This window comes from Camelus ferus, chromosome 7, assembly GCF_009834535.1.
Source record: "Camelus ferus isolate YT-003-E chromosome 7, BCGSAC_Cfer_1.0, whole genome shotgun sequence".
Taxonomy (NCBI): Eukaryota; Metazoa; Chordata; class Mammalia; order Artiodactyla; family Camelidae; genus Camelus; species Camelus ferus.
In genome coordinates, this window is record NC_045702.1 from 62,915,281 (window position 1) to 62,930,472 (window position 15,192).

The following is a 15,192-nucleotide window of genomic DNA, read 5'->3' on the forward strand; positions in this document are numbered from 1 at the left end:
AGTACAAGATAACTAATTATGTGGCCTATGATTAAAACTATACAATTTTGAAATTTTAAGAACACTCAAACACAAACTAGAATAGCCAAGATCATTAAACTTCACAAATCTGATACTTGTAGTGAAGTTATAATATACATGTTGCCTAGAAAGGAATTTCATTTTTGAGGTGTTACTCAGAAATGAGTTCTAATATGAAGAGTATTACAGTGTGAAATTTATTCCTCGGTATTATACATTTAACCTACTAATAATTTTTCTGCCTCCTGAAAGGGCAAACGTGGCTTAGAAGTCCCCTGAAATTCTACCTCGGTCAAACCAGTACAATGTCATTAAATGGAGTGGCTAAGGACCCAAAACTAGCCCAGAATATCATGGTTTCAAGCAGCATCCTTCATAGCAATCTTGTTGAGACATCATTAAACATTTTGCAGACTATCAACTTTTCCACTTAATTTCTATAGACACAGTGAGATATGCAAGTTTCTCAAAGTATAATCCGTTGTAAATCCAGGTCCAACATGTATAATATTACAAGGGTTATGACTCAAAATTAGGTCAAATCTGTCAAAAATTATTTCATAATTATCTTTCAATGTAACCTTCAAAATTACTATTTTTTCAAGTTATGAATCAGCTAATCGATTTAGTTTCTGTAACCTGCGTTAAAAAGAAAAACTATCAGAGATTAGTCACATAGTAAAGTATCTTTCCTGAAACTTTTGTTTGAAAAAATATATATGGATGAATATGTATAAATTTATTCATGTGCATAATTATTCATGTATATAACTATATACATATGTAATGTATACGTAAATACATAAAATTACACACACATATATATGTAAGATAGATTTCTTATTGTTGAAATATGGTCAACATGCTAACTTTTACCCACTAGGACTTATGTTTTAAAATTATTTATACCTTCTTTTGAAACATACCATATTTATTAGGTATCACAGATACATAGTTTCAACACATTTTTATGGACCTTATCATATTATAATCCTCACTAGTTTTTTAATTTAAAAAATTCAAGCAAAAAAAGGTCTTAGTGTAACAAGAATTTCCAATATTGTTAATTTACACTTTCATAAAGAGAACCCGAAAATAACAATCTTTGATATCTTTTGCTGTCAAATCTACATTAATAAAAATTAAATTTTACTGTCTTATCCCAATGTGAGAAAATGGCTATATAAATTTTGATCAAATTTCACAGGCATGTATGAGATGGTCTGACCTGCAGCCATCTGGCTTATAAAAAATTTCACTTTAGTATAACGAAAAAAATATACTTAGTAGAGTCCTGGGGTGCCCAAAAGACAGACAATTTAAGCTCCAAACCATCCTAAACTTTCAATCAAGATAGACGAGCTATAAGAATTCAGGTATTATAGAAGAGAAAAGCAGTGTTTTCATATGTAATCCCCAAATTTAAAGTCACAAGGGCAGATTCTCTGAATTGCAAGCTGTGATTCTAAATTAACATACTTCCCTTAGAGGCAACTAAATTGGGCACTAATTTATTTATTTAATGTTGGTTAATTATTTTCTTGACCAGATCACTAATAAGTATATTTCCACCTTTTAAACACATTAAACTTTTGAAGTGTAAAAGTTGTTACTCCCATTAGCAATCTAAAACAGTAAGTTCATTTAAGTACATGAAGCTCTTTTTTCCATTAGAACCCTACAGTAATTCAAAACTTATAGAATACACTTGAGTTGGTGAACCATTTAGAGTAAGAAAGTTTTCCATGTCCTGTCCTCAAATACTGAACCAAAAAAATGACAATCATATCTGAAAGAATATGAAAAAGATAAAATGACACATGTTTATTAACCCATAAAAAAGGTTATTTCCTATAGTGGCCAATGCCTACATTAGCTTTTATTACCTAAATTAACAATCACTATTGCAACACTAAGTTCCATAAATGAATTTACATAATCAACTAGAAATCAAGTGTTTGTAAAAAGCATTACTCAAAAAAAAAAAAAATAGCTTATAATATGAAATGTTTACTGTGTTAAATATGGATATCTTATAACAATCATGTATCTTAGAAGCCCAAACACTTTCCTAAAAACTAAAACAAAGCCTCTATCTAATTAAGGAGCAAGCTATTAAAATAGATTTAAGACTTTATATAATAATCTGAAAAAAGGGTTATGTCAGAAAAACATAAACTTCAGGTTTTCTAGGTCATTTATATCATGTTATGCTATATTTTATTATATTTATAAAATACAGAATGTGAGTTGCAAGTAACAAAGTAGTAATAATCAATAATAATTTCAAAAATAATATAAAATGTTAATCATAGTATTACTTATTCTTACCTCTGAACTATAATCATCTGCTGTGGTTGAAATTTCACTTTCCGGCTAAAACAAAAAGAAAAAATTGATTACATGAAGGCCTCCCCCACAATATTATACTTTATTAGCCCATTACTATTGGTAACCTATGATAGAAAACTCACAAACATAATTAAGCACCCCCAAATATTGTACGACTTGTTAGCCCCTATTATTATTGGTAACTTATGATAGAAAACTCACAAAAATATTACTAAAACACAAGTAAAAGATTACTGAAATCTTTAAAAATTTCACTGTATAAGTCACAATGGCTAAATAACACACTGAAATTTATTATTAGCCATTTTTTAAATGTAAAACTATCAAGAGATACTTTCACAGTGTCTTTAATACACTACAAATCACTCGTAAGACAAAAGCACCAAAAAAGATATCATCCCTCAAATTTTTGCATCTCTTAAATAAAACAAAGCCCTAAAATGTTCATCAAAAAAGTTCAATTTCTTTAAAAAGAAGAATCATCAAATCTTGATCCTAGAAAAGTAGTAACAACTTGAAGAAAAATAACTTTTGTTACTATTAACACCTCTTCAGCTTACAAAAAACTTTCAAAGACATTCCTGCTTCATCCTTACATCCCTGGGATTTTGGGAAGAAATGAATGGCTTTTTCACTCAGCTTAGAAGTACTACGAAGAGACAACGGGGAAACCTAGATTTTCACTGCGTTCACTGTTCACACTCTCATTTAATCTAAGAATCTAATTTTACAAGTGAGGAAAGAGACCCAGATATTTCACCTTTTCATTCAACAAATATGAACTATCACTGTCTCCCTTCTTATCTACACTTACGGAAATTGTATTCATCATTCAAGACTAAGTCTACCTCCTCTCTGATGTAGTAATTGATGCCAGGAACAGAAGTAAGCCTACCCTTATTCTAAAATTCTGTAGCAGTGGTTCTTAACTTACGTGACCCTCTTTTAAATCTAAAATACTTTCATAATGCAAGTCTTCATGGTTCACTCACTTATGCCTTTTAAATAGCTACTGATTAAATGCATATTGTGTACTAAAAACTGTGGTACTGAGGATAAAATGGTGAACAAGACACTTTGTACCTGAAATGCTGAAACTCTACTGGGTAAAGAGCCCAGCTATTTATTTGTTAGGCAGAAAATGATAATACGTCTTCAAACGAAATCAAGCACCAGGGTTGCCGTATTATTTTACATAAAAGATCCAGATGTTAACAAAAAATTATAAGATACATAAAGAAAAAGAAAAGTACAGCCCATACACAAGAAAAATATCAGTCAGTAGAAACTGTCCCTGAGGAAACACAGATGAACTTAATAGACAAAGATTTTAAATTAGCTATTTTTTAAAAAGTCAAATAAGTAAATAATGTCTAAAAAAGTAAATTATAACAATAATTATAAAAACAATGCCTTTTCAAGTAGAGAAAACTCGAAAAAAGAAAACTTGTAAAAGAACAAAAGAGAAATTCTGGAGTTAAAAGTAAAATAACTGAACTGTAAAATTCACTAGAGGGGTTTAATAGCAGATCTGAGGAGGAAGAAGAATGAATTATAGCAAACTTTAACACAGTTCAATTGAAATTATCCAGTCTGAGAAAAAGAATAAAGAAAATGAACAGATGATCAGAGATCTGTGCAACAATACCAAACATACTAACAAATGCATAATGGAGACTCAGGAGAGGAAAGGGTCAGAAAGCGTATTTGAAGATATCTGAATAAAATCAAAAACATTATCTACATATCCAAAATGCTCAAGAGACTCTATGTTGGAAAAACTCAGTAAGACCATTTTAAGACGAATAATAAACCTATATAACATCTGACTCTTGAATAAAGCTCAAATCCCTATATTTGAGCCTTCTATTTCCACATAAATATGCCAAGGCACAATTCAAATTATAATCCTCATGTGCCTCATCCAACACTCTTCCCTTGTAAGCATCTCATCATTTTCTACTCCTGGTCTTAGTTGGTAGATCCACCATCCCATTACCACCAATCCACTCTTAATTTCTCCCTCATCTTGTTCTGGAAAATTCCATCATTAAGGAGAGGAAGAAAATTAGCATTTATTGAGGAAAATTTTCTATGGGCCAGGTACAATCTCTGTTCCTTCACCATTACCACCACCTCATCCCCATCACTTTGTAATCCATTTAAAACTAAACAACTTACAGTTTCCAAATCATATCACACTGTTTCATGTCTCTGCGAATGCTGATTCTTTGGCACAGAGGGTGTCTCCCCTACTTCTTTGCCTCTAGCTAACTCTAAATTTACACTTCAAGACTCAGATCTATTAACTCTTCCAGGAAACTTTCCCAAATAACACATACAAGACTGATTTGGGTGTTTTCCCAAATCATAGTACTTTAGGGCACCATGGACATTGTTGCTAGCACAGCTTTAATCAGAGTACACATCTGCCTTCCCCCCTAGACTGACACCCCTAAGGGACAAAGACTGTCATATTTACCTCTGTATCCTTGGTGCTCAATCCTTGGTGTATTATAGTTGCTCAACAAATGTTTGTTGAATCAAGCTCACAGAAACTGCATAGGGTGCTAATAATGAGTGCTGTCATTACAACAACTTTTCATTTAGAACGCTAATGTTTAAAAATCTGGATGAATACTTACTTCGACAGAGAAGACCTGGTCACGTTTAATTATTTCTCCACTGTGTAAAGTTCTCATTATTGTGGATTCAGGAGTCACAGCTGATCCTAATCTCTGAGAACTATTTATGCACATCTCATCACTCTGTGATTGTTCAATATTCACAGCATGGCATGCTGACATGTCATGTTTGCTGCTTAAAGTTTTCCTCTTTTTTTTCTGCTTCTTAGGATTCTGCCCATCAGACTGAGCTTTCCTTTGTCGAAACTGGGCAAGCTACAGAAAAAAAAAAATCATTATTATCAAAGATAATTTTTCTTAACCACCATAAGAAAAAAGCAGGTTTGGAGTCACTTTCGCTAAAGGATCAAATCATCACTAAAACGATGACAAAATAAAGGCCAATTGTTACTGTCTTTAATATAAGAATGACTACTGAATTGCAAAGAAACTAGGTATTTCTGAATGAATGCTACACAAACATTGAGAAGTAAGAACTAAAAATATCATGTCTAAAGAAAAAAAAGTTAGCCCAGAGCTGAATAGAAAAAGGAAAAACAGGCACTCTCATTTCACTGTCCAGTGAGACTATAATCTCTAGATGAGAGATTATATAAAAACATAGGAGCTCCAAATGCATTTGCTCTGTGGAATTTCTGGGACTTCTATTTACTTATACTAGTAAATTTAATTATTCAATGTAAAAGGATTTAGCTACAGAAACGATCACTGCAGCCTTGCTTACAATGAGAAAAAATTAAATTTTCAATTTCAAACAATAGTGCCTCTCAGCCCTTAATCATTTGCACGCCATCATCAGGATTTCTGCCATATTCTAGTGGTACCTAGATTTACCACTTACTTTAATATGTTTTAACTAGTAAACTTCTCTTATTTAAATTTATTTTAAAAGAAGACTTTCTATCCCTGTTATAAATTAAGACAGTATCACTTGCAGGTTTTTTTAAAAGAAAATACAAAACAAAAATGAATACAATGAAAAATGAAACTATATTATTAAAATTTTAGCTAGATATACTACTGAAGGTTCTAAGAGAAATAGGCAAGCGTTAGAGGGGTGCTAAGAATCTACAAGCATCAAGCAGACTTTTGGCTTGTCATAAGCAGATGGACTTAAAGAAACCTGGAAGAATAATAACTGTTTTACAATACTATCTGCTGTTATTTAATAGTGGATCAGGATATCACGTAAAACATCACTACCTAAATTAGAAGTATACATTACATACTTTGAGCAACATGGGATAAACTCAATTAAAAATAATACTAATGCAAATCACTATTAATATTAAAATATTAATGTAAAGCATTATTAATAATACATGTTTATGACACAGTAGTAGGTATAATACTGAAATATAATCTTTTTTAATAAAAGGAAAATTATGTGCATCTCTTTTAACAAAAACAAGGCAAGCCTCAGGCTCACAGTCTTCAACAATTATATCCACCTTGAATTTCAATAACATTGTATGCATAGGCATGGTTAAATTCTAGAAGGCTAGAACCATTAAACTTTGGTCTATAAAACTTTGGTCTGTCTTTGAATTTGAGATTACAGGTACTTTTCCTTATGTTCATTTGAAATGTCCTTTTTCATGCAATAAATCTGCTAAATTTTATACGAAGTAACTATTTAACACCAACTCCTAAATTTAATTTGAGCTCTTAGTCATTCTGAGAGAAACAAACGACAGGACTAGGTATAAGCCCTTTGCGCCTTAAAAAGAAGAAATATACTAACATATTAATTATAAAACTATAAATTAGACCAATTAAAAAGAAAGCCAGTAAATTTCTTATGCTACAAAGTATTAAAGCAATCTTAATGATATTGGTATCATTAACTATCAAAATATATGACAAATACTAGAATCTACAGAATAATACAGTATATGTTATACTTCTATCTGCTGTAGATGAAAAGTATATAGATATGTACTATTTACTTAATAAATATGTCCAATTAATAAGAAATATCTAATCACTGACCCTGTAGAATATAAAAATATTTCACATTTAAATTTTTTCCCCAGTTGTTTAGCAACTAGCTGGTTATTGTACTATCTGCTTAAGGAACAGATGCAAGACCAGTTGCCTCTATTTGTACATTATTAAGCTGCTGGAATGCATTTAAACTACTTTAGATAGCAAATTCATTCTTAAAAAGAAACCAACTTAAACACTATTATATATTATCTGTAAATAGAATCAAAAGTCTAGGCACATCATTTTGAAAAGATTCCTTAGAAAAAAATGCACCCCCCCCCAAATTAATAATGACATTCTGGATATTTAAAAATATATTCAGAAAAAAAACATATATATATATATATATATATATATATATTCAGGAGCAGAAGATATTAGGATAAAGATGAAGATTTTGTTTAAAATTCCAACTCTGTTAGGTTATATATACTTTATAGTTAATATTTATATGTACACAGGGGAAAACTAAAATTTTGCATTATAAAAAGCTTGATTTAAAAAAAAAAAAAAAACCTCTGTTTGAGACAACAGTATCCATTACTCAATGAACCCAAATGAAAAAGTTAATAATAGCTACTTAAGGAATAAAAAGTAGAATTGTTCTGTTATAGTGTTTAGAATTAATCACTTCTAAGGACATAAAACAACCAAGACATTGTTTTAGACCTATGTTATTGATGATATGAAGTCATATTATTTTTTCTGGACAATTAACCAGAAGGTGGACTCCATGAAAGAACTTTTTTTCATTGCTAGATATTCAAAATCTAGAACAGTACTCAATAAATACATGTTGAGTGAAAAAAGATGATATATCTTTTACAGAAAAATTACTACTAAGCAATCATCTGAAGCATTGTTCCATAAAACCTGAGAACCAAAATGATACAATAGGCATATCTAATTCCACTATATAAAAAAGTTAAATGGTCTCAGAATTCAAGGTGGCAATTAAATGAATTAAAACACAAAATAATCCCTTTCACCATAATCTCTCCCCCACTAGGCAAAACAAACAGAAAACCAAACAAACAAATAACAAAATTAAATCCTCAGAAAAGCAATACCCACAACAGCTTTTTAGAAAGAGCTCTGTTTTGCTAAAACCATGATAGAGTGAACAAGATCATATCATAAATCTAATTTCTTATAGGTAGCTGAGCCATTTTTGTTTTAAATCTGAAAAATGGCAAGCTAGCAGACAAGTAGAAATCAGAAATTCTACTCAGTTAGCTAATCATCTGATACTGAAATGAATCACTTTAAATTACTAGGAAAACATTTATTCTAAAACATGCTGAAAATTCAGACTAGAGCCATCTGTGTTTGTTATTTGGAAGCCAATTATAAAAATGTTAACATATGTAGGCACAGAAATAGTTGCAAGATTTACTGGAAAGATATTATGACCATATATCCTTGTCTTTCAAAACTAATTCAGATCTCAAGCAAATGTCTTACTCCGACGAGAACATGAATAAATGACTAAGTAAAAAAGACTAATAATTTACTCCATAAATTCAATACTAATTACTTTATAAACGATCATCCTGAATAAAACAAGGATCTTTTTAAATGCTGTAAAAAACATGCCAAATTTTTTAAATGTCACTTCAAAAAAAAAAACCCAAAACTACTAATTGGAATCTGTTCTGTTTCTTTAGAGTTCATCAGGTGTTTACTATATGCCAGGCACTATGCTATACATGAGTCGAAATATACAGTCCTAACAGTAGGATCTCTTAGTCCAGCCAGCCTAATATTTCATAAAAGTTGTGAGAAACAAGATAACAGTGTACAATTTTGTGAACTCAACAGTCCTATATATCTTTAAGGAGATGGTATGGGAACCTCTCTTGCCCTGATTTTCCCAAAAAAAGGCTTTCTATAAGAAGTGTGGTTGTAGAGTTTTATATTTTTATAACTATAAAGGAAAAAACTTGGCATATTATAGGTAGTAGTGAGTAGTTCGTTTACTTAACAAATATTTATTGCCTTCCTACAATTACCAATTACTACCTACAGGACAGGTAGTAATGAATCAGATATAAAACCTACTCCTATGAATTGTAATCCAAGTAGGAAGAACAAATTAAACAAACACAGACATGGAAATCTGTCATTTCAAGAGATAAAAAGTGCTGTGAAGAAAAAGTGTAGGTACTAAAGAAAGTCTGTAACAGAAAGAATTTGGATGTGGATGTAGGGAGAGGTCAGGAAATACTAAGAATAGAATGTAGAAGGTAAGATTTGAAGACAAATATGAGTTACTTGCCCAAGAGTAAGTGGCAGAACAGAACAGAACAAGAACATCTAACTCCAAATCCAGTATTCTTTCCTTTATACCAATTTGCATTCCATGCATTCTGAGCTCTTTTCCTTCGTCATTAAACTTAAAAACACTAACATTAAACCTAGAATATGAAATTTAAAGGCATTAACAAATGAAATCACCAATCAACAAATAATTTTTTGAAAACACTGGGGAAAAAACACACATACAACCTCCCACACCACACACACACACCTCAAAAAGAATATTATAAACTTTTTTTAAAAATGTTCTTTCTCTCGTTTTAAAAACAGCTGTAAGCAGAGCTATTTTCTATGTTTTGGCTGTAGAAAATTTTAAAAACCCTAATTAATTCTAATTATGGTGACTATTTGTACTTGTCAGTGCTGCCTTTAAACCTCTGTAATATTTCTTAATGAATGTTGCACAAGAACTCTGTAGAAACTATTACACCAAAATTCCAGGGGCCTAACTATGAAAACAGAAATATTAACACAGCTGACCCAAAGACAGTCTGTATGTAGAGGTGAAGTAGGGCAACTGAAAGCAAAGAAGACAAAAGCAACACTTTAAAGATTCTCTGAAGCACATTTTCCAAAAGTATCGCAAAGATACAAACTGTTAGAAAATAACAATGCCAATAGACCCAAGGAAGTCAGATATGGAAAAGACCACAGAACTTTACATTATTGAGCTAGGAGTCTTCTTTATATCCTATAGTCTCCTTCAATGCGAATTTTTTCCTTAAAGTTTTGAAAATCTTCATGTCTAAGAAGAAAACAGATTCTACAGCCTAAAAAAATCATCTGAAGTTTACATATTTTAATACATTTCATTGTCTGGCACATAGTAGGCAAAATATTTTTTGAATGAAAATAATGTTTCAAAAAGAACATGGATTACATATAATGAAGTACTGAACTGTTGTATCTACAGAGACCCTAATAAGGTTCTATGTGACACTGGACAAGCTACTTAACCTCAACAGAACTCAGTTTCTCCAACTGTACATTGAAGAGGTAGATTAGAAGGCTCTTTTAAAATGTCTTCCAGTTTTACCACATGATCCAGCAATTCCACTCCTATGTGGTATGTCCAAAGAAAACAAAAACACTGATTTAAAAAGATACATGCACCCCAATGTTCACAGCAGTATTATTTACAATAGCCAATATATGGAAACTAACTAAGTGTCCATCAACTGATGAATAGATAAAGAAGATGTGGTATATGTGTGCTTGTGTGTGTTAGCATGCAATGGAATATTACTCAGCCATAAGAAAGAATGAAATTCTGCCATATGCAACAACATGGATGGACCTAGACAGTGTTATGCTTAGGGAAATAAGTCAGAGAAAGATAAATACTATATGTTACCATTTACATGTGCAATCTAAAAAATAAGATGAATGAATGAATATTAACAAAACAGAAACGAACTCAGATATAGAGAACAAACTATGGTTACCAATGGGGAGAGGGGCCAGATACAGGGTAGGGGATTAAGAGTACAAATTATGATGTATAAAATAAATCAGATACAAGGATATATCATACAGTATGTGGAATATAACAAATATTTTTTAACTTTAAATGGAGTATAATCTGTAAAAATATTAAATCTCTGTGTTGTACACTGAAACTAATGTCATACTGTAGATCAACTATACTTCAATAAATAAATACATACATAAATGAATAAAGTATCTTCCAGTTTTAATGCCCACTTTGGAAATTTTTTATCAACTGTTCCTTTTCCTTTTTCTTCTTGTACTCTCACTTAATCATATGGGAGAAAAGCTAGAATTCTACATTATAAAAATTATTGCTTCAAGAAACAATTCAATAAACATTCAATAAATGATCCCAAATAAACAACAATGCTATAGAATACAAAGTGGAATGATTATACTATGTTTAGAACAAATCACTTCTAAGTACATAGAATTATCAAAATACTGTTTTAGGCTCATGTTACTGATTATATTAAGCCAAATTATTATTACAGAACAAATAACTAGAAGGTAAGCTCCAGGAGGGGGGGGAATTTTTAATCAAAATCAAAGCCTATTAATACTCTAAATCTAGAACAGTGAATACACATAAGTTCTCAATAAATATCTGTTGAGTACAAAAGAGATAAATTTTAACAGAAAAGAGGCACCACGACTAAGCAGTAATTTTAGATTTATTCCTTAAGAAGTTCAGAATACCTGCATCTTTTCTTTTAAAAAAAAAAAACTAAAATGATATATCAGATCCATGGTTACATTACTGCACAACCATATAATGTAATATTATGTAGCTGTCAAAGATGTTTTCCAAAAAAATTTTTACATGGGAAAATGCTCTCAACATAAAATCAGGAGAAAACAGAAGCCAAGACTGCACACAGAATATGATGCAAGTTAAGTTTAAAAATATACATAGAAACAAAGAACCAACAATCTGTTAACAGTGATTACTAGTAGGCTATGAAACTATGGGTAACTGTTTTCTTTTCTGAAAGATTTTCACTGCCTCCCTCCCAAACAGACCTGTAAAGAATATTCACTAATAAAGTTACCATTGGCCCGTATGTTAGTATCACTATTTTTAACTACACATCTACCAAAAATCTCATCCCACAAGACAAAAATAAGGCAGAAATCCCAGGAATTTTGCTGTTTTCTTTCATCAGCCTCTCCAGACATCTTTACTACACCCCATAAGCATAACTTCCAATGCTAACAGGTCATTATACCTCACTGTTTAGATGCCACCTACTTCTGTTTCATTTCACTGTCACCTCACTTATTGCTAACAATGAATGGTGAGAAGAATGGCACTTTGCCCTGAAATTATCTAGTCTTTACATAATATAAAGCTTAATCTCAATAAAAATAAAAAAAATTAGTAAATAAATGGCAATTCATGTAAAGGAGAATCCCTAAAACAAGGTATATCTGTATCAGATGCTTTTTCTCTCAGCAGCATAAATACATGCCAGCTTATTAGCTGAGGATATTCATCTATAAGCCATGAGACTACTATCTTCTCTGATACTCACATATTTTTTATAGGACATACTGACTTAGAAAAAGAAAAGAATTGCTGTATCTGGTCAGTACAATGGCCCATCCTGCCCTGTCAGGTATTCAGTGCCCATCAGCATCTCCAAGGTAGATTTGTCAGAGATCATTCATGTGATGAAACCAGGTGTATAATAAACACACAAATATCAGTTTGCTTTCTGACTTCGCTTCTTCTTCCTACCCCATTCCACAACATAGTCACTACTCCCCAAGGACTGAGGGACCATGGGTTCACAATCTCTGCACACCTTTGGGCCCTTGGCACATGTTATGCATCAGAAAATGGGCAAAAGTTAACACAGCAGCAGTGTATGTAATAGTAAGAAAAACTGGAAACAACCCAAATGCTCATTAATACAAGAACGTATAATGAGGTAAATTCCTATAAAGGAACAGTATGAGATATGAACGTCTTCTACATAATACTGAAGAAAAAGCAAATCAGTGAAGACTGCTTACAACATACCATTAAGTTCTAAAACAGGAAAACTAATATATTGTTCATGTAAACATATGTTGTATAGAAAAGCAAGGCACTGATTAACAAAATTCAGAACTGTAGTTACCTGAGGTGGTGAAGAGGTGGGATTAGATTGGGGAAGGTTTCAAATGTATTTGAATGTCTCTATTTCTTAAACTGGGTAACTGGCATAGAGGTAGTTTTTAAAAAATCATTTCTCTTATCTATATATTTGATATGTATTCTTTTGTAGATGAAACATATTTAAGTATTTTTAAAGTATGTAGAACTTCCTCCAGAGGGAAGTGGCCAGTGCTCATAGCTTCTACCATCCGGGACACCCCAGCCACTCCTCCCACTCTAGTCTGATGAGACGAGATAAGTCAGTTAGATTCATCCCTTGGAATGAGGGAACAAAGATTTAGGAAAAATGTCCAGAAAGTAAGAGAGGAGGTGAATCTTACTGAAGAACTTTTAAATCAGTGCATGATGCAATAATCATACAAATATCCCTAAAATCACGTACAAAGTACATTTAACGTGATCAAACTACTAGTCCTGTTGCAGACTGAAATACTTTTCTCTGTACCAACACAAACAGTTTTCCTTCTGACATTAAATCATCCCTACTTCTTCAGTTGCACACCAAGTAAAGTAGCTGGCTTAAAAGAATTCAAGATGTGTAATACTTAGTGTAGCAGAATCACACAAAGTGGCTGTCAGTGGGTCCCAAACTTTACTGCACATTGAGGATATTGAAAAAATAGTGAGTCCTGGCTCCAACTGAGATTTCCTGATTTGGAGATGGAGTATGACTTAGGCTTTGAAACTGTTTCAATATTTCCAGGTGCTTCTAATGTGCAGCAAAGTTTGGGAATCATTAAGCAACATGCTTACTCTATGACTAGATTCGCACTATTTAAAAAAAAAAAAGGAGGAGAGAAAAATTATTTAAGTGTCTATAGTAGGAAACAATTCCATTGAATAGAATGGATTTGGGGACCCATCCTGTAATTTTTGATCATGTGCAAATTGATACACAGGCAAAGGAAGCTGACCTGCAAAGAGAGGAGTATCAGATATTGTGAAAGTGAAGTAAGAGATGATAGAGAGAATGGCATTGGTTCCAAATGGCTTTTCAGTTTCCCATGAGACCCAACTATACTTCTCTTAACTTACTTTAAAATCTATCTTTATAGTAACCTTCTGCTTTTCTCCCCTTCACTTAACTAATCAGTTTTTTGGGGAGACAAAAGAGCCATACTAGAATTAGCGTCCCTGCATTTAGCTGTTTTAATCAGTTAATATTTTATATTTAAAAACACAAATACATGATTTTACTGCTTCATCTGTATAGCAGTAACATGCAACTGCCACCTGGAGGCGCATATCCTACCTGAATATGGGATGTATTTTTTGGAAATAACCTCTTCAGAGGTTAAACATGCCAAATACACATTCTTTAACAGTTTTCAGCTACTTTTAGGATAAAATCCATATCACGTCAACTGACAAGTATGACTCCTCATTATCCGATGCCAGTCTATTTCTCCAACCTAATTTTCTCCTATATGGCTTTATCCTCTATGCCCTGGCATGAGAATGATGACAATGGCTAATACTTCTTGAATATTTTTTACAATCTGAAAATGTTCTAAGAGCTCTATATGTATTAGCTGAATCCTCACAATAACCCAAAGCAGTTATTTTTATTGTCCTCATTTTCCAGATGGGAAATAGAAGCACAAAGAGGTTAAGCAACTTGCCTGAAGTCACAAAGCTAATAAATGGCAGAGCCAGGATTTGATCTCAGAAGGTCTGGTCTAGTCCAAGCTTATAGTATACTGCTTTTCACAAAAAAAATCCTTGAAAAGGTACACAGCATTCACCACCCTTGCCTGACTCCCATTCATTCCCCATCCCACAGCAATCTAAATTCCTTGTTTCCCTTTCTGACCAACTGTTGCAGAAGCTAAAGGTCATTTTTCAAAGTCTCCATCACACTTGATTTCTCATTTTTGACAAGCAGCTACTTCTCCTTACTTGAAACTCTTCCCTTAGTTTCCCAGACATCATATCCTAGCTTTCTTAATAGTTTGTATCTCAGTATCCTTTGCAGATACTTCTCCACCTGCTTTAAAAATAAATAAAAAAGGGTGTTTCCACAGAATTCAATTCTCAGTATGCACCCCACTTAGTTTTCTTGAGTAAACTCCCCACCCCTAGACGGCCAGCTATCTCTAAGCCAAATATTTATCTCTATCATGGCCTAGAGAGTCTTAAACTCCAGATTTATATTTAATTTTACACTGGGCCACTTCTATAGGATATCTTATAGACATCTCCAACTCAACA

The 15,192-nt window shown here is 32.2% G+C and overlaps 1 protein-coding gene across 8 annotated transcripts in view; it reads right to left on the bottom strand.

Annotated features, from left to right (window-relative positions):
* AKAP9 (A-kinase anchoring protein 9) overlaps window positions 1-15,192 on the bottom strand; it is a 168,499-nt gene that overhangs the window by 115,271 nt on the left and 38,036 nt on the right. For all 8 annotated transcript variants that reach the window (XM_014553322.2, XM_006177783.3, XM_014553313.2 and 5 more), the window contains 2 exons: window positions 5,019-5,273; window positions 2,353-2,397 (listed from right to left, as the gene is read on the bottom strand). In XM_014553322.2, the coding sequence (XP_014408808.2) occupies window positions 2,353-2,397; window positions 5,019-5,273 (300 nt within the window). The remainder of the gene's footprint in view (window positions 1-2,352; window positions 2,398-5,018; window positions 5,274-15,192) is intronic.